The sequence below is a fragment of the Taudactylus pleione genome, unplaced genomic scaffold (genome assembly GCF_031769625.1).
Source record: "Taudactylus pleione unplaced genomic scaffold, aTauple2 ptg000407l, whole genome shotgun sequence".
Taxonomy (NCBI): Eukaryota; Metazoa; Chordata; class Amphibia; order Anura; family Myobatrachidae; genus Taudactylus; species Taudactylus pleione.
Window position 1 is genome coordinate 2,544,932 of NW_028284809.1, and position 27,416 is coordinate 2,572,347.

The window sequence follows — 27,416 nt, forward strand, 5'->3', positions numbered from 1 at the left end:
GCACACAGCCGACTGAACCCATCCCGACAGTTGCCAGATGATCCCAGCCCACGCTGCCGGTGGGGAAAGTTAGGGCGAGTAACCGCTGCTCCGCTTCCAGTCTTACAGATACGGGATCCCCACAACTGATTCAACAATTCCAACACAACATTTTTTCAGTGAAAGAGCTATAAACATCCCTGTGTTTTCATGTATCACATTCTAGCCCTCCGTTAATTCAGCATTTGATGGTCTTATGTGCGTATAATTCGGTGTCATTTTTATTATCTTTATTTTTCAACACAAGCGCATCTACCCTCCCCCTTTTCCAAAAGTTCAGTGTGGCAATCAGGTTCCTGATTACACTCAGACAGCTGCTTACCCACTAATTAAGAGCGCATGATAAACATTTTACATCTGAGTGTAGTTACATCTGAGTGTCATCAGCATAGAGCTCATTTTGGAGGCCAAAAGAGCTGATGAGCTAATCTAAACAGGAATTAGAGAGGGAGAATAGGAGATATCCAAGAGCAGAACCTTGGGGGGGACATTGGCAGAGGAAGGGGGGGGGGGGATTAAGTCATGAGAGGAGACAGAATTAGAACTGTCAGAGAGGTAGGAGGATAGACAGGAGAGGTCAGTAATCATGTAGACCAAGAAAGTGAAGAATTTGAAGGAGGAAAGGTTGGTCTACAGTGTCAAAAGCAGCAGAGAGGTCAAGGAGAATGAGCAGAGAGTAGTAGTCTTGGATTTGCAGCAAGGAGGTCATTGCTGTTTTTAGTAAGGGCAGTTTCATAAAATAGAGAGAAATAAAGCCAGACTGAATTGGGTCCAGCAGGGAGTGGGAGGAAAGAAAGGTAGTATGGCATTTGTAGACAACACACTCAAGCAGTTTGAGGGCAAAGGGAGGAGAGAGATGGAGCAGTAGCAAGAGAGAGTGTCAGGATCAAGGGTGGGTTTTTAAGAATGGGGGAGACAGGGGCATGCTTGAATGCAGATGGGACAGTGCCTGATGAAAGAGACACTTTGAAGAGATGGGTAAAATGGGAATAGGCAGCAGAGGAGAGGGAGCAGAGGAGGTGGGAAGGGATGGGTCAAGGGTCAAGATGAATATTACATGGTAAATGATTACCTAAATAAGATAATGAAGTGGAAGTCCATGAGACATGGAATAGGGAACACCATCGAGCCTAGGGTTAGAGCCTAACCACAGGGCTACAGATTTATCTTTATTTACCACAAAGCCAGATATCTCGCCAAATTATGCAATTTTATCAAAAAGGAAATGGAAGGACTCACAGGGATTGGAAATATAGAAGACTAGGCCGTCCGCAAAGCAATAACTTTAACCAGCCAGGCTCCAAATTGAAAGCCACGAACAGTGATCCAGGACTCTAAAAGATGTAGCAGAGGATCAAGGGCCAAGTTAGAAAGCAAAGGGGATAAAGGACAACCCTGTCTGGTACCACAGTGCATGATGATGGAGAGACCCAACTTTCCATTAATACATCATTTAGTGGTGGGGTCAATAAATATAAAACGTACGAATTAAGCAAATAAGTGACCAAAAGCTTGATGGTCAAAAATATGCTGGAGATGAGTCCAAAAGACCCGGTCAAAAGCCTTCTCTGTGTCTAGGCAAGATATTAGAGGAAGGGGACTGGAATTGAGAAGATTATACAACAACAGCTAGAGCCGCCCTAGCACCATGCATCGAGTATGGTCCATGAGTGAAACCAAGTTGGTGGTGAGTGAGAACGGTGGGGTCTGTAGACTGCAGCCAATTCGCTAGGCTTTTATAAAGGATTTTAAAATCCTGTTTCAATATAACAATGGGGCATTAGTAAGAGATTAGTTCTGGGTCATGCCTGGTTTTGAGAATGAGAATAGAATGGGCCTGATTAAAATTAAGATATACCAGACAAACCCTATGAAGAGTTTAAAAAAGGGTAGCAAGAAAAGGGACCAGATGAAGACGAAACAACTTATAAAATTCAGCATTGTAGCCATATGGCCCTGGGGCTTTACAGTTATGTAAAGTGGATATCACAGTTGTGACTTCTAGTTCACTAATGTCAGAGTTGCAGAGGTATAAATGACTAAATTGGCTTCAGAAGGAGCATCAATATACTGTAAGTGTTCAAATCAGTATACATCACATATTGTAGAGCAACATATTTTTGTTCAGTTGAATTTGTTACGCCTGCCTGGTAGGCCATGATGTGTCCCTTCATGTCCACTTTATCTGTAGCCCAGGATAACAGTGGGTCATCCCAGTGGGCAATTTTATTGTCCACAAAATGCCATGTGAAAATCCTTAAAATCATCAGATTGATATAGATAAGAGGGAAAACACCATGGCCATGAGCCAACACCAGGGGAATGGAGAGAAACAGCTAAAGACACAGCTGCACGGTCTAAAATAAGAATTTCATAGATATGGGTCCAGTGGCGGCTCCAGAGTTGGGGCTGCAGCGCAGTCCAAAATTCAAATAGGGGAGCCACACCAACTGCCAGTGAGTCCCAGACGGCAAAGTTTGGCAACTTTTGGGGTGGCAGTTGGTGTGGCTCCCCTATTTGAATTTTGGACGGCACTGCAGTCCCAACTCTGGAGCCTCCAATGGTCCAAACTATTCTAGAACACAAAAGATGGGAAAGCAGAAAACAATCTATTCTAGAATATGTGTAGTGTACCGCAGAATGAAAGGTCTATGTCTTGTCAGATGGGTTGAGTAGACGCCAGGGTCAATCAAATCATGTCTAACTTTTAACAGAGAGATGCCTTCGCTTCTGCAAGATGATGACGAAGAAGCCGACCTATCCAATGTGGGGGAATCTACCATTTCATGTTTCCACCAACAATCAAATTAGGGGTTTCTCGCTGCAAGAGCATTTGAGAGAGGGAAGGAAGAAAATGTTGATTATGTGTATTAGGGGCATTAAGGACATTAAGGAAAGCAAAATGTTCACCATGAATTAAAACATCTAGCAACAAGAACCGGCCAGAGTGGTCAGGAGGAATGTCGGCAAGGGTGTAGCCATAACTTTGTGGGCCCCATAGCAACATTTTGAAGAGACCCCCTCCCCAATACTTCAAGAGAGACACCTTCCTTCTCAGTGGATTTTAATTTTATGCCCCATAAAATTGGTCTACAGTAGTTCATCTTATGCAACCTAAAGTAAAAGTGCCCTAATTCACATAATGCCACATAGTACCCAAAAAGAAATGTATATACAGTATAGTGCGCCTCCTCACACAACAATGGGGTGGCTGCTCACAGGCGTACTTACCAATTCCCTTTAGGCAAACATTGCTTCAAACTAGGGGTGTGCACCGGCCACTTTTCGTGTTTTGTGTTTTGGTTTTGGATCTGGATCTTTCTTCGTGTTTTGGATCTGGATTGGTTTTGCCAAAACCACCCTTCCGTGTTTTGGGTTCTGGGTTTTGTGTTTTGGATCTGTATTTTTTTTTAAAAAAGCATAAAAACAGCTAAAATCACAGAATTTGTAGGTTTTTCTGCTCCTATGCTATTATTAACCTCAATAACCTTAATTTCCACTCATTTCCAGTCTATTCTGAACACCTCACACCTCACAATAGTGTTTTTATGTCCAAAAGGTTGCACCGAGGTAGCTGGATGACTATGCTAAGCGACACGAGTGGGCGGCACAAACACGTGACCCATCTAGGCGTGAAACTGCAGTGGCAGACAGGATGGCAGTTTGAAAAACTAGGCCCCAAACTGTACATAATGCAAAGAAAAAAAAGAGGTGCAAGATGGAATTGTCCTTGGGCCCTCCCACCCACCCTTATGTTGTATAGACAGGACATGCACACTTTAACAAACCAATCATTTCAGCGCCAGGGTCTGCCACACAACTGTGGCTGAAATGATTGGTTCGTTTGGGCCCCCACAAAACAAGCTGGCAATTAATGTGTCCCTGCACAAACTGGCTCTATGGAGGCAAGATGTCATCCTCATCCTCCTCATCCACCGATTCCTCACCCTCTTCAGTGTGTACATCCTCATCCTCACAAAGTATTAACTCGTCCCCACTTGAATCCACCACCACAGGTCCCTCTGTACCTTCTGGAGGCTGGTCTCCCTGGAAGAGCTGATAATTCATTTTGATGAACATCATCTTCTCCACATTCTGTGGAAGCAACCTCCTACGCCTTTCGCTGACAAGGTTCCCGGCTGCACTAAACACTCTTTCGGAGTACACACTGGAGGGGGGGCAACTCAGGTAAAATAGAGCCAGTTTGTACAGGGGCCTCCAAATTGCCTCTTTTTCCTGCCAGTACAGGTATGGACTGTCTGCCATGCCTACTTGGATGCTGTCACCGATGTAATCCTCCACCATTCTGTCAATGGTGACAGTATCATATGCAGTGACAGTAGACATGTCAGAAATTGTTGCCAGGTCCTTCAGTCCGGACCAGATGTCCAAACTTGGTCCTGCCTGCCCTGCATCACCGCCAGCGGGTTGCTTAGGATACCTAAGTTTTTTCCTGGCAGCCCCAGTTGCAGGAGAAAATGAAGAAGGAGCCGTTGACGTGTCACGCTCCGCTTCAGCTGACAGTGTGTTCACCAGCAGGTCTTTGCACCTCTGCAGGCTTGTGTCGGCCGGAAAGAGAGACACCACATAGGCTTTAAACCTAGGATCGAGCACGGTGGCCAAAACGTAGTGGTCTGATTTCAACAGATTGACCACCCTGGAATCCTGGCAAAGCGAATGAAGGGCTTCATCCACAAGTCCCACATGCCGAGCGGAATCGCTCCGTCTTAGCTCCTCCTTCACTTTCTCCAGCTGCTTCTGCAAAAGCCTGATGAGGGGAATGACCTGACTCAAGCTGGCAGTGTCTGAACTGACTTCACATGTGGCAAGTTCGAAGGGCTGGAGAACCTTGCACAACACGGAAATCATTCTCCACTGCGCTTGAGTCAGGTGCATACCCCCTCCTTTGCCTATGTCATAGGTGGATGTATAGGCTTGTATGGCCTTTTGCTGCTCCTCCATCCTCTGAAGCATATAGAGGGTTGAGTTCCACCGCGTCACAACCTCTTGCTTCAGGTGATGGCGGGGCAGGTTCAAGAGTGTTTGCTGGCGCTCCAGTCTTCGGCACGCAGTCGCTGAATGGCGAAAGTGGCCAGAAATTTTTCGGGCCACCCAAAGCGTCTCCTGCACGCCCCTGTCGCTTTTCAGAAAATTCTGCACCACCAAGTTTATTGTGTGAGCAAAACATGGGACGTGCTGGAATTTGCCCAGATGTAATGCCCGCACAATATTGGTGGCGTTGTCAGATATCACAAATCCCCAGGAGAGTCTAAGTGGGGTAAGCCACTGGGCGATGATTTCCCTCAGTTTCTCTAAGAGGTTGTCGGCGGTGTGCCTCTTACTGAAACCGGTGATACACAGCGTAACCTGCCTTGTAACGAGCTGGCATTTCTGAGATGCTGCTACTGGTGACGCTGCTGCTGTTGCTGCGTAAGGTGATACATCTACCCAGTGGGCTGTCACAGTCATATAGTCCTTAGTCTGCCCTGTTCCACTTGTCCACATGTCCGTGGTTAAGTGGACATTGTGTACAATGGCATTTTTCAGGACACTGAGGACACTTTTTCTGACGTTTCTGTACAGTCTCGGTATCGCCTGCCTAGTGAAGTGGAATCTAGACGGGATTTGGAACCTGGAGTGTACTTTCGGGGGTTACAGCACCCTTAACGGTCAAGCCAGCCGGCCCTTTACTTATGACACAGGCGCACGCTTGGCACTACTTTGCTGATGCACGTGCGGCTACTGCGCACACAATTCACAAACACAGAAAATAATTTTTTTTTGGTTTGGACTGGAGTGTACTTTCGGGGGTTACAGCACCCTTTAACGGTCAAGCCAGCCGGCCCTTTACTTATGACACAGGCGCACGCTTGGCACTACTTTGTTGATGCACGTGCGGCTACTGCGCACACAATTCACAAACACAGAAAATAATTTTTTTTTGGTTTGGACTGGAGTGTACTTTCGGGGGTTACAGCACCCTTTAACGGTCAAGCCAGCCGGCCCTTTACTTATGACACAGGCGCACGCTTGGCACTACTTTGTTGATGCACGTGCGGCTACTGCGCACACAATTCACAAACACAGAAAATAATTTTTTTTTTGGTTTGGACTGGAGTGTACTTTGGGGGTTACAGCACCCTTTAACGGTCAAGCCAGCCGGCCCTTTACTTATGACACAGGCGCACGCTTGGCACTACTTTGTTGATGCACGTGCGGCTACTGCGCACACAATTCACAAACACAGAAAATGATTTTTTTTTTGGTTTGGACTGGAGTGTACTTTCGGGGGTTACAGCACCCTTAACGGTCAAGCCAGCCGGCCCTTTACTTATGACATAGGTGCACGCTTGGCACTACTTTGTTGATGCACGTGCGGCTACTGCGCACACAATTCACAAACACAGAAAATAATTTTTTTTTGGTTTGGACTGGAGTGTACTTTCGGGGGTTACAGCACCCTTTAACGGTCAAGCCAGCCGGCCCTTTACTTATGACACAGGTGCACGCTTGGCACTACTTTGTTGATGCACGTGCGGCTACTGCGCACACAATTCACAAACACAGAAAATAATTTTTTTTTTGGTTTGGACTGGAGTGTACTTTGGGGGTTACAGCACCCTTTAACGGTCAAGCCAGCCGGCCCTTTACCTATGACACAGGCGCACGCTTGGCACTACTTTGTTGATGCACGTGCGGCTACTGCGCACACAATTCACAAACACAGAAAATAATTTTTTTTTTGGTTTGGACTGGAGTGTACTTTCGGGGGTTACAGCACCCTTAACGGTCAATCCAGCCGGCCCTTTACTTATGACACAGGTGCACGCTTGGCACTACTTTGTTGATGCACGTGCGGCTACTGCGCACACAATTCACAAACACAGAAAATAATTTTTTTTTTGGTTTGGACTGGAGTGTACTTTCGGGGGTTACAGCACCCTTAACGGTCAAGCCAGCCGGCCCTTTACTTATGACACAGGCGCACGCTTGGCACTACTTTGTTGATGCACGTGCGGCTACTGCGCACACAATTCACAAACACAGAAAATAATTTTTTTTTTGGTTTGGACTGGAGTGTACTTTCGGGGGTTACAGCACCCTTAACGGTCAAGCCAGCCGGCCCTTTACTTATGACACAGGCGCACGCTTGGCACTACTTTGTTGATGCACGTGCGGCTACTGCGCACACAATTCACAAACACAGAAAATATATTATTTTTTTAGCACTTGGGGGGAGCACCCCTGATGGACAGAGCACCCCCTGGACAACACTACAGCACTCCTTTAGGACTGGGACACTGCACAGGACTTTGGAGTGGACACAGCCCCTATGGAGAACTGACTGCACAACACAGTCCAGCCAGCCCCTATGGACTTTGAAGTAGTGGACACAGCCCCTATTAACAACAGCAGCACAGCACAACACAGCCAGCTCCTATGGACTTTGAAGTAGTGGACAACAGCAGCACTACACTACACTACACTACACTGCACTACACAGCCCTAACTCCCACCCTCCCTCTTCACTGTCCACAGCCGAGTGAGAAAATGGCGCCGACGCGGGTACCTTATATAGGATCCAAAACCCGCGAGACTCGGAAGGCGGGATGATGACGTTTTGCCTCGATTTCAGATCCGAGTCAGGCGGGAAAAGTCGAGCCTGACTCGGATCGGACTCGGATCGGGGGGGCTCGGGGGGGTTCGGATTTCAGAAATCCGAACCCGCTCACCCCTACTTCAAACATGAACAAATAAAAGAGCGCCTATACTACAATACTACAGAATATATAATAATCCAACTCACAATTTCAAACAATAGTTTAATACTTTTTAAAAAGCACAAATCAGTCACAATATGTTATTATACAATGAAAGAGGAACAAACATTTCCTTCAATAATTTATAACACTTCTGGTAGATATAATATAAATCTCAGCAATGTTGCAAAATATAACTCAGATTCTATATATAATAGTATGTGACACAGTATACAATCTGCCTTGGTAAATACGGTGCCCCTCTGTGGAGCAAGCGGCATCGCTATGCCATGATGCAGATAATACTTTTCTTTTTTTCTTTTCATTAGTCACCTAGGACCTGATCAGACAGTTACATGACTCTAGGAATACACTGATAATACGATAGAAAAATTTCAAAAGTAAACATATGACAAGTCAGAGCGAGCTAACCAGATTGTCAGCAAAATAAGAACAGTAATGCTGACCAATAGTAGTGTAACAAGGAATGGGATTGAAATGCCGGCGACAGTTTAGCCACTGGTTCAAAGCCCGACTGCGGATGCCCGACTGGATCAAGATCCCGACTGGGACAGGTAAGTACCCTAACCCTCCCCTGCCCCCCTCCTAAAACTAACCCGCCCTTAGTGGTGCTTAAACCTAACCTCCCCCTTAGTGCCTAACCTCCCCCTGGGGTACCTAACCCTAACCCCCTTTTACCGCTCCTTAAATCTAACCCTCCTGGGGGGGGGGCCTAACCCTAACCTCTCCCAGAGGGTGCCTAACCCTAATCTCCCCCCAAACCTAACCCTAACCCCGCTAGACTGCCTAATCCTAACCCTCCCCCCGTGGCTACCGATAAGGGCGCCCTGGATTTACTTTCATTCGGGATGGCATCCTCTGTGTTCCGGCATCGGGATTATGATAGACATTGGTATTTTGACGCCTATCATAAATCCCTAGCCGGCATTCCGATGTCGGGGTTGTGACCAGTGACCTTGCGGCCGCCGGTCACATGACTACATCCCGTTTAACAAATATAGAGGCAGCTAATATAGTGTGACACAGCGAAACGATAAATAAATAATAATAATAATAATGTAGCCATATTGATTTATGGCTAAGTTTAAGTCAGAATACCACACACTTTATTCTTGTTATAATACATAGGTACCCACATACAGTAACTTGAGCAATGTATATAGGAGGTCAATTTAGTTAGATACAGGAGGTATAGGATTTATGTGTATTATATTAGTAAGGTAGATAGGGCATGAATTGTATGTGTATTATTCACTGTAAACATGTGGGTTTATGAGTGGAAGCCAGTAGCAGTGACATGAGACTACCTAGGAAAGTGCTAGAAATGGCATGAGCAGCTGGGTAGTCTATTAGTAATGCAGGGACAGGAGAAGGGTTTGTGCAGCTGGCAGTTAGGGACTGGTCACATGGCTGTAGAGTGGGGAGATATAGGTGCTGGGGTGGCAGCTAAGTCAGTTGGCTGTTCCCCCTCAAGCGCTCAGGTCAGGGTGCCTCCGGCGCTGCTTGGACGTAGGGCGTTTGCTAGTAGCGGCGTTTAGGAGCCCCTGTCACTGGAGCCAGTAGGGCTTACCTTGCCGGGAGTAGGGCACCAGTACTCGCTACGCTCCGGGCGGCTGTGCTCACTGTGCTCCAGCGGAAGCGGGTAGCCGGACAGCAGGAGTACGTCAGAGGAAGGGCGGCGTCTGCCCTGACGACGGTAGAGGCGGAGCGGAGGCTGGGCTCTACACCAACGAGGGCTATAGCGGAGATTGGCCACAGTAGCTGCAGGATAAACCAGGGGGCGTGGCGGTCATCTGGCCCCCTGGTGCAGTGACTAAGTCCAGCAACAGGCAGCAGAGGCCATGTCCATTGTGATGGAGGTGCGGAGGAGCCGTTAGGGAGCGAGTGAGTAAGATACTGCAAGTAAAGATTAACTGACAGCAGTATTCCCTGCACTCAGGAATATAGGATAAATAATAGTGATACTGTCACTCAGATTAAAGATAGCAGGTTTCAGCTCTTATTATAGGAAGGACAGAGGAGCAGAGACAGCCCTGAAGGGAAATATATAAGCTGATAACTAACTTTAACAGTCAGCTACATCAAGCAATAAAGGCAAGCGAAGGAGCGTTAGTGAGGAGGATAATTGGAATTCAGGAAGTTTTCATTAAGACTTTGTAATCTCTAATTGGGAGAGTTATACAAAGAAGGAAAAGGATACATATAGCTTAAACTATAGACTATACAGCTCAGCATCAGCTTAGCTCAGGGATACTGGACTACATATCCTAATACTACAAACATTGGATAGCAGCGTATTATAGCTGTACATATATGGCACTGGCTTCACTCCATAGACTCACATGTAATTGTTATTATATTTGTCGGTGTTGGTAAACTGTGTTTATTCACTCCAGCCCTTAAAGGACACTGCATTGAACTGGGGTGCATATATGAACTTCTTTATTTACCCAGCTAAGTGCAACGAGGGGATTTGTGCTACAAGGTTCTGGACAAGTAGAGACTTATTACCAGATAATATCGTAGACTTGAAGGCGAATATACAGAGTTTAGCTTAATAATTTGGGTTAAGTATATGTATATATTGCCATTTACTATGCCATTTGCATATGGAAACCATGTTACGTTATGTTTGTAATGTAACAATGTCATGAAATGATTTAATTTACTTTATGCATGCTATAAAATGGAAAGCTATTACCAAGTGGTGTGTAATAATTACCTCAATAGGAATCGAAAGATTCATAACCATCGGAGGACGGAGAGATCTGGAACGAAGAAATAAAAGGTGGTCAATTATGCATTACATACTTTTAGTTACAACCAACATTTATTTACATAAGAGTAGTTATTATAACCTCAAATAAGTGAGGGTTACAATAATAATAGTAATGAAAAAAAAAATCTTTCCCTTTTCTTGTCCCGCTCTCTACAAAGACGATCCGGTCACTAGGAGGTATACACAATTAGCCGCGGGGTTTACCCCGTGACTAATTGTTGCACTGGTGGTGAGTCAATTAATGGGGACTCCACGCGCGGGTGTCTACGAGACCCCGCGCGCGAGTCCCCCGCTGTCTTGCTTTACCTCGCACCTCATGTAGGTGCGAGGTAACAGCTGCACGAAGCCGCCCTTGTCGGCCTTGTGTGCGTCAGAAAAACACACTGTTTCCGCACTTCTCGCGGAAACAGTGTGTTCCCGCGAGCGAGGGCACATTTACCGGCGCGGGGAAAAAGCTATTTTATTGAATAGCTTAACCCCGCGCCACGGGACTTTCGAGCCCCAATTACTCGCGGGAGAAGTCCCGCGGGTAATTGTATATACCCCCTAGGTGTTTACAGGGGACTGGAAACAAGGGTTTATTGTACACTAGGCAAGTGCAATAGACTATGGATATAGAAATGAACAATACCTATATCAACCACTAGATGGGGTGGACGTAGCACATTAAGGGATACAAGTATACATGAAAACAAAGGGCCCGATTCAGCAGCGTACACACTGGCGATTATGCACGTAGATCGAGCGATTGTTTGCCATCACGCATGCGTATAAGTCACATTGTGCGCTCGCAGGGATCGCAAAGCGATTACAGACGCACAAAGTGAATGACAGGCGGTCAGCGTTTGGAGGTGGTGACAGGGGGGGAGTGATCAGAAAATTGCTGGCACGTCTGTCTGTTTGAATGCCATTTCCTGGGCGTGCATAAATTAGCCAATGCGATTGCATAACAGCATGAGAACTCACTTGCAGTGTCTGCGGCTGGTCAGACTTGGTGTTTATGCTGCGTGAGTGACTGCCCGATGTTCATCGATGTTTATGCAGCAGATCGACATTGGACGGACATGAGATAGCAGCAGTGGGCGTCTTTATGCTGGTTGAGCTTTGGCAGGCATTAGGATATTTGTGCACCATAATATGACAAACACCCCTGGACACAGTGACTGATATCACAGCTTTTTTCCTTAATTAAATGATGAACGATGGTTGGTCAAGGCATTGCAACTTCCAGCTCTATCCATAAACACTACTACACAATCTGGACACTGACACAACCTGATTTGCAAAGGCCTCATCTTCCCTTAATGAGCAAAGTGCTGATGTGCCTGAGATCAATGAAGGTGACCAGTTCCCACTTTAGGACAGCAACAACTCGCTCCACGAAAGTACCACAACTACCTCTTGCACCCTTGTGGCTGCTGGGGGGCAATGTTTTTCCGCCAAGCAGCCCTTCCTCTGCAAGGAAAAAGAGATGAGAGCATAGGGGTCTATTTACTAAGTCTTGGATGGAGATAAAGTACCAGCCCATCAGCTCCTAACTGCCATGTCACAGGCTGTATTTGAAAAATGACAGTTAGGATCTGGTTGGCTGGAACGTTATCTCCATTCACTTTATCTCCATCGAAGGCTTAGTAAATAGACCCCGTATTACACAATAACCATCAATAATGAGTAAACTTAGTAAACAAATAGACAACCACAAACATCAACCAAACCAAGACAAAAACATAAATGGGGATTGTTAGGGAACATCCAAATGGAAAGAGGATGTAGCTTCTTCAGTCAATGTAACCAAGGGCATGGATGGGATTAGTAGTTGGAGGGTCTGCTGATCCTTGTAGTGCCATATTGGAGGCTCCTGAGTGCCTCCAGGTGAGTTAGCTCCCGGTTTAGAAATATATAAATGTATGTGCTGGTATCATGTAGCAATGCATAAATGTATGACCCAAAGTGGGGGGTATTATCACGTAGCGTTTGGACCACCATAAAACAGGGCTGCCTTGGCACAGCTTGGTGGCTTAACCATATGTTTGCAAATATTATGTACTGACACCTCTGCAATTACTATTATTATATAGGATGCAAATCTTTTGACTGATAAGTGTCAGACCATCAGGTCATGTAATACAGTCATATAACAGGTACTCCCACCCAGAGCTAAGTGTCTGTGTAGTACTAAGAACAGTACAGATGGCACGGCCACGGACATGTGCAGTAACACCCATGGTGGGCATCTTAGTAAAGGACTCTGGGCAGCTTCAGTGAAGGAGCAGACTGGAGCGTACTCCTTCCCAACATAGATGAGGCCGAAGTGAAGCGCTTCCATTTATATGCATAAAATTGGGATTAGGGTGGTGTAAGACTCACAGTGAGTCAGAAGCAAAGAAGGTTGTGGTCAGAGAGTGGGAAAGCTGAACAGGAGAAGCTGGAATGAATGTGATCCAGGTTTAAGGAAGATGACAACTAAACCCAGGACAATGATATGGGTGAGAAGAGATGGCGTGTTGGAGAAATGAGAGGTGTAGAGTACATTAATGTGTACATAGAGATGTGTTGAAATGGAAGGAGGTATGTAATATACTGTAAGAGGGATGAGAGTAGAGGGATTGCATGGAGGCAGGTGATCAGCCAGTACAGGGTGGTGGAGAATGGTGGAAATATAGAGGTCACTAAGCAAGTGTGACATAGGTTTATCTTCAAGTTTCTAGCTATGCTACCAAGGTGGTCTCTGCCTGGACGGAGGGCGATATAGATTGTGTACTAGATGGTGCACTGCTCCGTCGCTCCTCTGCGGTGTTCCTCACCTTTTTGCTATACAACTACCCACTGTCAGATTAATTTAAATAAACTAACTGGTGGCACAGTATGGCTAAATGGAATGGTGAATTCCCTAATGTCTCTTTATGTGATATAATGAAAGACAATGTCCATTTAAACTCCCAGCTAGTGTCAGCATTATGTGCAGAAATGCATTATAAGCTATCGCACAGCTCCTTCCTTAGGTTGCAGTATCTCAATGGAGCCTCCTCTGACTCTAACTGCTGCAAATGTGCACCACCGTAGTCCCGCCTTATGCACTGCATGGGCTCCTGCAGTAGGGTACAGAGGTCCTGGCTGACTGCCAAGGACTACATCCGGAGTGCTTTACAGTAGGTATCCTTTTTGACATAAACGCATGGGCACAATCAATGGAATCTATACCCCTCATCCCCCACCTATGGCTTGACCTATGGACATAAGCTCCTTCTTGCTTAAGTAGCAAGCAGTTGCAAAAACACTTTTCTCTCCCAATAGGTCTCCACAGCCCGTGTCCTATGTCCTTGTTTATCTGTATGTAGTAAATAAGAGGTGCAGAGTGCATGTAGCGGGAGATAACAGAAACAATAAGAGTGTTGGATTTTGTCCCCTTGTACTGTAGCTGTCTTTCAAACTGGAATATTCTCTTCCTCTCCACCTCCTGTCAAACTAAAGTAGAACTGTAATGTATCTGTAATTCTAATCTAACCCACATTAATAAAAATAAGAAACCTCTCAATAACCGCACAGTACAAAGGTCGGCAATACAATTCTTTTATAAACAAACAGAGCATGTACAGTGCATCCGGAATGTATTCACAACGCTTCACTTTTTCCACATTTTGTTATGTTACAGCCTTTTTCCAAAATGGAATAAATTCATTTTTGCCCTCAAAATTCTACACACAATACCCCATAATGACAACGTGTAAAAAGTTTCTTTGAGATTTTTGCAAATGTAATAAAAAAAAAAAAAAACAAAGAAATCACATGTACGTAAGTATTCACAGCTTTTGCCATGAAGCTCAAAATTTTGCTCAGGTGCATCCTGTTTCCACTGATCATCCTTGAGATTTTCCTACAGCTTAATTGGAGTCTACCTATCGCAAATTCAGTTGATTGGACATGATTTTGAAAGGCATACACCTGTCTATATATACTCTATATAAGGTCCCACACTTGACAGTACATGTCAGAGCACAAAACAAGCATGAAGTCCAATGAATTGTCTGTAGACCTCCGAGACAGGATTGTCTCGAGGCAGAAATCTGGAGAAGGGTACAGAAAAATATCTGCTGCTTTGAAGGTCCCAATGAGCACAGTGGCCTCCATCATCTGTAAATGGAAGAAGTTTGGAGCCACCAGGACTCTTCCTAGAGTTGGCCAGCCGTCTAAACTGAGCTATCAGGGGAGAAGGGCCCTAGTCAGGGAGGTGACCAAGAACCCGATGGTCACTCTGTAAGAGCTACAGCAGTCCTCTGTGGAGAGAGGAGAACCTTCCAGAAGGACAACCATCTCTGCAGCAATCCACCAATCAGGCCTGTATATTAGAGTGGCCAGACGGAAGCCACTCCTTAGTAAAAAAAAGCACATGGCAGCCCACCTGGATTTTGCCAAAATGCACCTAAAGGACTCTCTGGTCTGATGAGACAAAGATTCAACTCTTTTGTGTGAATGCCATGCATTATGTTTGGAGCAAACCAGGCACCGCTCATCACCAGGCCAATACCATCCCTACAGTGAAGCATGGTGGTGGCAGCATCATGCTGTGGGGATGTTTTTCAGTGGCAGGAACTGGGAGACTAGTCAGCATAGAGGGAAAGATGAATGTAGTATGAATACCCCTAAATCGTTAAAGAGAAATAATTGCTTTCCAGCCTTTCATTGTGGTTCCAAAGCACAAAAAGTTCTTATTGTAACAAAAAGTAAGTTACACGCTTTGATCTATCACCATTAGCGCAAGACAATTAAATACAAAAGGTACAGCCAATACATATGCATGCGCACCGGATCCAGGTCCCAGTCATCAATCCTGACGTCTGTGGTCATCAAATGGGTATGACTGACATCTAGCCCAAAAAGCACAAGCCTATATACCTTCCAGAGTGTTACAACAACATTAGAGACAAGCATACGTGATTTCATTGGTTCTTGATTCTTGTCATTCTGGTACGATGCAGGCCATAGGACAGTTCATATGGTGACAAAAGGGATATGGTCCACCCCTCCAAATGAGTTAAACCTGATTAAGACACTACATACAGAGTACACATTCTAACCAATAATTCCCTATATTCCATAATCACCGAACACAAGATGCGACTCCTTCGCCGATAGATTCGGATATCTGGAATTAAACAGGTTGTCAGTATGATACCAAACACGACATGTCTACTAAGTTCTATACCTTAAATATCATATATGTACATTTTACACCATAATGATTAGCTAACAAAACCTCTCATATTATGCTCAATGCTAGGGAACCTTTTATATATGTGCTTGCATAAGTGAACGTGAGATATTTACAGGAATTCATCAGTGTGCGTTGTGCATCTGAACGCAGCGCAAATGTGCGCTGCGTGAATGTGTCATGTATCATGCAAATATGTGCTGTATGGGAGTTTATATTTTATTCGCTAATGTGCGTCTGTATATGTGTCATGGATTAATATATATATATATATATATATATATAGCTTTATCCATTAACTGGCATTTTTGGTATTATATCTGTCTGAATCTAATTCCAAGGGGTCATATACAGTAAAGTTTTTCTGCTCACAGGTGGCCAGCAGATATTGTTGGAGTCACAATATCTGATAACTTAACAAAGGCTTTCCTACGCTTATTTTGAGTACAATTGTCAGTTCCTCTTAACTACATTAGCATTGAACAAAATGCATACAATTGCTAAAAGATATGCTGGTTTCTGACAATGGTCTTCCTCTGCGCATACAGACGTCTGTGTGTATTGTAATTACTTGGTACAGACATGTATACAGAACCTGTTTCTCATCACTGACTAAACCTTGCATAGATATAAATATACATATACGCATTTGTGCAAATTGGATTGCGCCGATGCAGAGTAGCATCCGATCTACTCTTTATCAGCCCACAGACGAATAGATCATCAGATAATAATTACAAACGGTCATAACCAATTATTTGACTTCGACAGCAACAATGTACAGAGACATCCTGGATGAAAACCTCCTTCAGAGACCTCAGACTGGGGCGACGGTTCATCTTTCAGCAGGACAACGACCCTAAGCACACAGCCAATATATGAAAGGAGTGGCTTCAGGGCAACTCTGTGAATGTCCTTCAGTGGCCCAGCCAGAGCCCAGACTTGAATCCGATTGAACATCTCTGGAGAGATGTGAAAATGACTGTGCACCGACGCTTCCCATCCAACCTGATGGAGCTTGAGAGGTGCTGCAAAGAGGAATGGGCGAAACTGCCCAAAGATAGGTGTGCCAAGCTTGTGGCATCATATTCAAAAAGACTTGAGGCTGTAATTGCTGCCAAAGGTGCATCAACAAAGTATTGAGCAAAGGCTGTGACTACTTATGTACATGTGATTTCTTAGTTGTTGTTTGTTTTTATTACATTTGCAAAAATAGCAAAAAAACTTCTTACACGTTGTCATTATGGGGTATTGTGTGCAGAATTTTGAGGACAAAAATGAATTTGTTCCATTTTGGAATAAGGCTGTAACATAACAAAATGTGGAAAAAGTGAAACGCTGTGAATACTTGCACTGTAAAACACATAAGAGACAGAAAAAGCTAAATATGAAAAGGCAAATAAATCAGCATACCACTGCATACCCGCATTTTTATAAGATAATCTGTTTATCCATGACAATATTATATATCATGTAAAAAAAAAACATTTAAATAAAACCAATTTATTACACTCATTGATTATTGGGCATTTCTTTTTACACGTGGCCTATCATTGGTGAGTAATAAGGTCTGATCCATTTTTATGTTCCGTCTGCATGTACAATAATTATTCTATATACTTAGCTTACCTGCATCAGTGAGTACAAGACCTGTTCTTTTCATTAAGTGTATCTAATAGACACATTCCCTGTAACCGGGACCAGGGACCGGTGATCAGGGCTCTGGTGATGTACTCCCTCCGGTCAGCTGGTCTCCCAGCCTGCACTGGGGTCCGTTCATCAGCTGACTGAGTCCCAGTGCAGGATGGGATATCAGCTGACCGGAGCCACAGAGGACATCATCAGATCACCGATGACTGCAGGTAAATATAATTAAGGGAGGGGGGTCGCGGGGGTCAGGGGTCCATGATCGCGGGGCTTAACGTCGGGGGGCGGGGCTTAGCGACGGTCGGTCAGCGCATGCGTCGTCACTTGTCACGGTATTTTTTGCGCAAATACCGTGATGAGTGTGCAGAGGGGATTCGCAGAGACAGAGCTTTATCGCAAGTAGTAAATCCCTGTGATATCCGCAATGCGAATTCAGTCGGTAATATCACACTACAATCTGCATTCAAAATGCGGATTGTAGTAAATACAGCCCTATGTGTATAAAATGGTGATGCCCTGAAGAGGTCCAGCCAGAACAGCTCAGGGGGCCCCACGCCCAAACGCTCACCCCAAATAAACTTTTTATTTTGGGTGAGCGTTTGGGCGTGGGGCATCACCACTTAATACACATAGGCCCTCATTCAGAGCCGCTCGTTAGCGGCAGTACGCTCGTTCCGAGCGATGTTTGCACATCTGCGCATGCGTATGGTTTTTAGTACGCATGCGCGAACCAGTCAGTGCGGCCGAAAATCGTTTGTACGCTATATAGCGAGTGCCTGCTATTTTGAGTGACAGAATGAGGCGTATGTGGGTGGTAACAGGGGAAGGTGCTTGAAAATGGGGAGTGGAGATCCGAACGCAGGCGTGCTTAAAGGTCAAAACGGGCGTTTTATGGGTGTGTATATTTAAAACAGCAGCGTCATTGTCCACGTCACTGGGTTATTTTATAGCCAGAACTGCTCGCAAATTTGTGGTAGCAAACACCAACCACAAGAATAGCGAGCAGTTCATACGCTGGTCGATGTACTCGATTAATCAAATAAATAGCGGACATGACGTATGGTGTGAGCGGCCAGGGGGCGTTTTTATCAAATAAACGAGCGTATGTTTTGCTCGCTCGTTCAGACTTAGAGGTGTGAACAGACTGCAATGTGCGTACGGATCATTTGAATAGCCACCCCTTGTTTTTAAACGAACGACCGCAAATAGCGAACGGCTCTGAATGAGGGCCATAGTCACTTTGTATATCACTTTTCATGTTTGTTTATTATTCATGTATTTTTTTCACATATATTTTTTATCTTTGTTACTATTTCCAACACTTATTAGCTACTTTTACACAACTGATACTTTATAACACTTCACTGTTGCTCTTTTTTTTCGTGTGATGCCCTGGGGAGGTCTTTGGCTGGGCTGACTTTTGGGGTGCCCTGCCCTGCGCCACAGATGTGAACCCCAGAGTGTTAGGGACCGCCTCATTCTGTCACTCAAATTAGCAGCCCCTCGCTGTTTTACAAGCGCACGATTTCCGACCGTAATGACTGGTTGGCGCATGCGCATTACGACCCATATGCATGTGCAGTTGTGCGAACATCGCTCGGAGCGAACGAGCGGCCGCTTACGAGCGGCTCTGAATCAGGCCCAGAGTTCCAACGGATCCTCATAGCTAATCAAAGCTGCCTCATTGTAAGCGCACAAAGAAATCATTCAGCTGTACTGGTGACTATGGAGTCTGTGGGCCAGATTCAGACCCGTTTGCTAGGCTGTGTTCGCACGCAGCAGTCAGGAGGCCGAGTATGCAAATCCTGCGATCGCACAGCAAGACATCAGTACGCCCGCTATGTCTTAGCGTGCGACCGGCGGCCAGTGTTAAGATGCCCACTTGCCCTTCGTTACACACGTCATTTCCAGTAACTTTATATAACAATCGATAACATCGAGAACCATCGGCTGCATACGCAGCGCTTGTGGTTGACCCTACCCTACCGCAATCACTGCGAGTGCTGCAGTGGTTTATACAAACAGGTGACGTGTACAATGACGCTCCACTTTAATTATGCACACCCAAAGAACGCCGTTTTGACCCTCAGACACACCTGCGTTCGCACCACCACACCCCCGTTTTCCAGGACCTTCCCCTGTCACCACCCACAAGCGGCGCTGTCTGTCACGCAAACTAGCAGGTCGTCTGTGAGTTCCGAGCGATCATTTCCCGAACGCCATGACCGGCTCGTGCATTGCGACGCATACGCATGTGCAGATAGCCACAATCTACCAGCAGCGTCCGAACGCAGCCTAGCGAACGGGTCTGAATCAGGGCCCGTTGCACTAAGCCTTGGAGAGAGATAAGGTGGATGGAGAAAAAGGGGCCTGATTTAGAGATGGGCACAAAGCTGATTTCTTACACAGATTGAGCGATTGTTTGCCACTGTGCATGCATTTAAGCCGCACTGCGCACAGAGAACCCATTCGCAGAGTGACTGGCTGGTAGTCAGTGGTTAGTGGAGGTAATGGAGAGGGGGGGATAAAAATGCTGGTCTAAACGCTGTTACATGGGCATTCATAGCCATTGCGATCTCCTACGCAGCACGAGATCCCTCTGCCTGTCAGGAGAGCTGCATCGTTTGCGCTTGGTCAGACCGCCACAAAGCCAAGATGTCCTTACAATGTGCGTCAATGTTACCGATATTAACGCAGGTAAGCAACATCATACGCAGAAGAGAAGGCATTGGTGGGTGTTTCTATGCTCTGGTAAGCTTTGGATCTACTGTATTCGCATATTACCACTAGGACGTCATCTAGCAGCACACGTGCACTCTGTCTTACTTGAAGTTATCTTGTTATAAGAGTTTATGTGGCTGTACTGGAGATGTTACTGTATCTCTGAAGAAGACCTTATGATGCTTGATAATAAGTCGCACACAAGAGATTTGCCTCATGGGAGAGCCATGGGTATCTAGCTATATGTCCGTGCTATTCTGATACAGCCATAGGATGTGACAGATCTCTTACACCAGGTGCAAGAGCCAATATTAATGATGACTGTTGCGGGTGTGGATGGAAAAACATTGGGTTGTGCGGTTTCCCAATTGAAGCCAAAGGGATAACTGCAGTATCATAAGGCATTAAATAAGGCTCCAGCAGCATCACACAAATACATTCACTTTGCGTCTACTCAGGCCTATAGAATGAGATAGGCAACTGGTGGGAGATTAACAAAAGTGTGGAAGCCTTTCCCAGGCCAGATATACAGAACTATTGGCCCGATATATGGTTGTATGCAAACCCGATGGTTTGGGTACAACTATAATCACTGTTGGACTGGGGCATAAAGGGCCCACTAGGAAAATGACAGGGGCCCATGGAATGAGTGTGACTAACCAATGGGTAGGTGTGCTCATCAACGGGAGGGGTGTGACCAACCCACAAAGGAGACTGCATAATATTCTGCAGCCTCAGATTCCATTACATAGCACTGTGCCCAATTTAGTCTAATACATTTTATCTGTTCCCCTTTATGACTAATAATAATCAGTGCTCCCTTTAGTTTAATGACAATAACCTGTGCCCAATTTATTCTTATGATAATATGTGCCCTCTGTGCCTCTCACACACTCTGTATTGGCTGCAGAACAAACTGTGTGTTCACAAACTTTACAAATCCCTAAGGAGAGTCAAAGTGTGTTCACAAGTGCTATGTGTGATTTTGATTCTGAGCCTGACATTTCTGACACTGTACTCAGAGAGAAGCCTCTTTCCACCATTTCCACACACTCTGCAAATTTAGAGAAAAATCCACTTATTCTCTTATGTGTAGAATTGTTTTAGAAGAATCCCTGCATGCTAGGACTGCTGTGGCTCCTGCTGGGGGTGACTCTTCATCCCAGAAGAGAACCAAGAAGTCAAGTAGTTTCAAATAACAATTGTCTTTGAAACAATCTTTTGAAAGAGGAAGCAGGTATGAAAACCGCCATTCAGTTGCACTGCGGATCACTCAAGCCATGATGGCTATGCTAGCATTGGATCTGTGTCCAATATCCACCATCAATGCATCTGGTTTTAGAGGTTTAATTGAGGTCCTTAGTCCCAGCTACCAAATTCCATCTTGATTCTATGTTACAAGAACAGCAATTACTTGACTGTACCGGGACATTCAAAAAAACTAGTTCTTGACCTAGAAAATGCCATTGTACCCACTATCCACTTAACAACAGATATATGGACAAGCGGTACTGGTCAAACGAAAAATGACATGACTGTGACAGTCCACTGGGTGAGTTTATCGCCTTCAGCAGCAGTATCTAATACACAACGCCAGCTCATTCGCAGGCAGGCTTTTCTCTGTATCACGAGTTCACTAAAAGGCATACCGATGTCAAGCTGTTAGAAAAGCTCCCGGATGTCATAGCAAGATGGCTTACCCTGTTAAGACTCTCCTCAGGATTTGTCATTTCTAATAATACATGTAACATTGTGAGAGCATTACAACTGGGTGAATTTGAGCATGTCCCATGTTTTGCCCACACAATAAATTTTGAGGTTTAGAATTTATTTCAACATGAAAGGGGCATACAGGAGCTGTTTGTGGCCAGAAAAATTTCTGGACATTCTCAGTATTCATCAACCACATGTAGAAGATTGCAGCAGCTGCAAGAACAGTTCCATTTGCCATTCTACCAACTGAAGCAAGAGGTAGTGACCAGGTGTAATTCCACCCTTTATATGCTTCAGTGAATAGAGAAACAGCAACAAGTCATCAAAACCTACACAACAAGCCATGACATAAGGAGAGGAGGGGAATGTACCTTACTCCAGCACAGTGGAGAATAGTCTCTGGTTTATGCAAGCTACTGAAACCATTTGAAGTAGCAACTAATGAAGTGATTTCAGACACTGCCTGATTCCCTTACTAAAACTAATGGAAAAGCAACTAGAGAAACTGAAGGAGGAGAGTAAACAAATTCATTCTGCTAAGTACAGTATGTTGGACTTGTAGATAAACTTCTATGTTTGCTTTGCCAGGACCCAAGGGTTGTCAAGATCTTGCAATTGGACCACTACATTTTGGTAACCATGCTTGATCCTAGGCTTAAGTCTTATATAATATCTTTATTTCCAACTTACACAAATCTTCAAAGATGCAAAGAGCTCCTTGTCAGCAATTTGACAGCTCACATGGCACATGATGACACGACGACATCTACTGCTTCAGTTTCTCCTGCAGATGCTGTTGCCTGGAAAAAAACTGACCTTTCTCTAGAGACCCACTGGTGGATTGGATGATGAGTCAACATAGTGCACCAACACCATTTTAACATCTAGTCAGGCTTAGAAGATACCTCTAATGTGATTCAATCTGATATGAGTACACTAAGCCTAAGCAGAATGATGGATGATTATTTTAATGACAATGTAAAAATGAGCATGTCACACAGTCCTTTTGATTACTGGGAGGAAAAAAAGGCAAATTGGAGTCCCTTGTACAAGCTAGCTTTAGCATACTTAAGCTGCCCACCCTCCAGTGTGGAGTCGGAAAGAGTGTTTAGCTTAGCCAGGAACCTTGTGAGTGATCGGCATAGGAGGCTACTTCCTTAAAATATGGAAAAACTCATGTTCATAAAAATGAACTACAAATTCTATGTAGAAGACCTTTGCCACCTCAAATACAACAAAGTACAGAGACTTCTGTAATGGTGGATTCAAATTAATTGGACTTTGTTTTCTCTGCCTAACACCTGTTTCCAGCTTCATTAATTGGACTTTGTTTCCTGCCAGTCACTTGTTTTCAGCCACACATCACTTGGACTTGTTTATTTTCTGCCAGTTTATATATATATATCACCGTTTCATGAATCATAATACTCCAATTAAACCTGCTGCATTTCAATACTGCAAACCTGTTCCATTTATCTGTCCTGCATCCACCCCAGGTTCAAAAAATAATCCAAACCTGACAACAGCAATGCGTCTGACTGGCGGGGATTGCTCAAAGACTGGACGTCCTCGCTCTGGGTGCAAGTGCTGGTAATAGACCTGAGTTACAGGTGCTTACCCTCAATGCACATCGGAGGGGATCGTCACTGTCTGGGGAGGGGATGTATCAGTGTAGGCTCCAAACAGATCCAATTGCCATGCACCCCTTCCTGTTAGAGACTTATCTCCCTTGCTTCTGTCAGATCGCTGCTCCTTTGCCGGCTTGCTTGCAGTCCAGAAATCTTTCCCATATACTCCATTTAATGTGCTTTATTGCACAACTGAGGTAAGGGGGATGCCCTCAGTCTGGATTAGCACCCCTACGTTATTGGTTTAAAAGCATGGAGTCTTGTAATGAATATGCACACTAATATTAGGCACAATTCTAGGTAAGTTCTACAAGTTTTATAGTGCAACTTTGGTTCATTTTTGGGGCGTGGGTCCCCCTGGATTGCCTTTGTTGATCTGTTTCAGGGCATCGCATTATTATAACACATTTTTCTTTTATAACACATTTTAACCCTTCACTGTTTGTTTATTATATATGTACCTCACTTTTTATTTTCCTTCTTTATATGCAGCAGTAGCTGCTCCTAACTATCTCTTTACACTGCACTTTTCTTACTATGGCGGTGCCCTGGGGTGGCTTAGCTGGGCTAGTTTGGGGGTGTCCTGCGCTCTGGATTTGAATAGTAGTATGTTAGGGACCTACCCTACAGAGGTTACCTGGATATGGTGGGTAGGCCCATAACCTTGGCCAAGATTATGCTAAAAACCTCTATTGATTGCTACATTTTATTGCATTTATATATTATTACTCATTTGGAGTTGTGCACCTGAGATCTGTCTGTTTCTGTGCCTGCAATTAGTCTCATCAGGTAGCACCTCCCATTGTATATACATATATATATATATATATATATATATATATATATATATGTTCAGGGTGTGCAGTCCAGAAATCTTTCCCATATGTTCTTCAGCGCGTCAATCTTCCTTGTCTCTCCTTCCTTGTCGGTGCACTTTCGGGTTGTGGCGCGTCACTTGTGGTTGCTCCGATACTAATGGGTTGGTTTGGTTGGTGAGGTTTGTAGGTTTTTTGAGCCTTCTAGATTGTGCTGTGTGAGGAATCTCCTGTGCTATGTTAGGGTTCTCCAATGTGTTTTGGCTTTCTGCCTTTCTCAAGGAGTGGTTTGATAGCAGTGTTTGTTATGATATGCATACCACACCTCCCTTTTCTATTGGCTCGATGGAGACGGCGGTGGGAAGTTGATGGGTGTGTTCTCTCGCAGATGTGTCGTTCTTTCTTAAAAAACTATTGTCTTAATCAAGTTGACACATTATTCCTAATTTACGTCCATACATCATGCTTCATCAAGTATTGTAATGTTCACATTGTCCACAAAAAAATCCATCAGGGGATGGGGGGGGGGAGAGAAACACCCAGAAAGCATGTGTTCATTTAGGTGGATTGTTAGTGGAGTCTTTATCCTCTGAGATGCTCAGTGTAATCTGTTGTATCTTAAGAGGTATTGTATAATGCTATGTTATAGAGTGTTACATGATGATACTGTGCCATGGATAATTATACATATAATGGTTGATGCTCAAATTAAAAATGTATTCCTCCAACCCTTATGCGCTACTGCGCATGCGTGACCGAACCACGCTTCTTTAACAGCGATACTGGCAGCAGGGAGCCATTCTAGGCACCCTGCTAACCAGATGCAGGTGCTGTGTGGCAGCGATGGTGCCAACCCCCAGGGCCCTGCGTCCTGGGCAATGGCACCGCTCGCACACTTCTGTGAAAATCTATTCTGCTTAGTTAATAAACCAAAGACCTGGTTAAGTTATCCATCGTGGACTGACCTCCATCAGACACCGCTGCCACCTATACCAGCTCCTATAGGATCTGCCAATATATCAATCATATATTCTTAATGAAAAAAGTGTGTGTGTTGGGGGGAGGGATGTACGGTTATTTATTGTCATTTTAATATTTTTAGAATGTCTTCTGGATGTGTCTTATGTTATTTTTATCTTCCTCTAAGTCACATTTGATACAATGTTTTTCTTCTTAAGAAGAAGCTGTCATACGGTTTTACCTTTTTATTATTATGTGTGTTATACATGCTGGCACCGCGCACGCTGACAGCTCAGCTTAGGGAATGTCACTATATTGTACTGTCACTTGGCCAATCGTACAGATGGAGGAGCCCAGTAATTTGTGACTGTGTAGATAGTAGATAGTGCTAAAGCCACAATATAATAAAGACATACAAATGTGTGAAACCTAATGAGAAGATATTACTATCATGTGAATGACTGCAGTCTGGTTATACCATTTATATCACTGATTACATTTTGTCTCTGTTGTTTTAGCTCCACCAGAAACTAGAAAGAAAAAAATTCCAAAGGAACAAAATACTCTATCCCAACAGAATCCAGCGTCATCACAAGGAGATTGGTTGGATTACCGGGTCGACTGCCGATCGGCCGGCTTCAGTGGCGCTTGGAGATGATGTCATCTCCAAGCTTCCACTTCAACGCTGGAAAAGCCGGGTCTCTGCAGACCCGGCTCCGGTGTGAACGGCGCCGACTCGTGAATATCCTGGGTCAGGGCCAGAGAAATTCCGGATTTGATCTGGATTGGAACCCTATTCAAACCTCCTGGTCAGACCCGGAATTTCGGTATAAAAGCAGTATCAATCACAGTCATCTGCCCAGAAGCAGCTGCAGTTCCAGACTCCAGAAAAAGGAGACACGGAGAGACTGACGGGAAATAACAGGGAGTTATGTCCAGAACATGAATCTCCTGGGCAGGAAGAGAAAGCAGACACTGTAATACAGAGCAGTGAGACCAGGGCCGGATTATAGGGAGGGCGACAGGGGCAGTCATCCCGGGTCCCCCACACATAGGGGGCCCCCCACTCTGTCCCCGGCACCATCAGCAGGTTTTTTATTTTAATCTTAACTGAGCCGCGGCCCGAAATTAAGCCCTGCCCCCTGCATTTGGCTCCACCCCCTTATTCTGCTACTGGCCTGCTGCCACTAAAGTGAGCAGCACTAATGTATCTACAGTATGTATATCTGTGTTTCTGTGTCTGTCTATGTCTGTCTGTCTGTCTGTCTATCATATATATACAGTATATTTGTGTGTGTGTGTGTCTATATACATATGTATGTGTGTCTATATATATAACTTCTATATATATAACTAAAAACCTGGGAATAATAGATGTACAGGTTGTATTACCTGTAGCCATCTAGAAATAGGCAACGTGTTTGTACATCCACGGTCAGGCAAGAAGTTCTACATAAAACATCCTGTCACCTGTACCAGTCGCTATGTAGTGTACTACATCAGGTGCCCCTGCGGGCTCCTGTATGTAGGTAAAACTACACGTCAGTTGAAGGAACGCATGGCTCTACATCGCTCCAGCATTAGAGCGGGATTAGATGGCAAACCAATGGACCAACCGGTCACTAAACATTTCAGGGAGTTTAAACATGGTTTGCAACTTTACGTTGTAAAATCAACGATTGGATCCCACCTCAGAGCAGAGGTGGGGACAGGGGACGCACTCAGGGGACCCCACAGTCCTTAATCCGGCCCTGAGTGAGACATCTGCTGGACAAGAGTCAGAGGAAGAGGAATCACCCACTGATGATAATACATAATAAAAAATCCATACATATACTGTACATATATATCATGAAAATACATATAGCAAAATAATAAAAAAAAATAATAAAAATATATATATTAATAAAATAAAAAATAAATGAATAAAAATGTTTTTCGGCTTTCTATGATTTGAGACCATTCAACACAAGCTGAAACGATTTGACTGACTATTGCTACATGTTGCATAAAGGTTAGAAACATAATTAATTTTTCATACAGTATGTTTCAATTTATGCTGCTACTGTACATTGTTACATCGTCCTCTACTAATAGAATGCTGGTGACCATTTTTTAACTACT

The 27,416-nt window shown here is 44.6% G+C and overlaps 1 protein-coding gene across 1 annotated transcript in view; it reads left to right on the forward strand.

The window, feature by feature from the left end:
- Positions 1–8,286: 8,286 nt before the first annotated feature.
- LOC148506372 (uncharacterized) overlaps positions 8,287–27,416 on the forward strand; it is a 136,123-nt gene continuing 116,993 nt past the window's right edge. The window contains exon 1 of the mRNA XM_088446873.1: positions 8,287–8,374. Coding sequence (XP_088302999.1) covers positions 8,287–8,374 — 88 coding nt within the window. The remainder of the gene's footprint in view (positions 8,375–27,416) is intronic.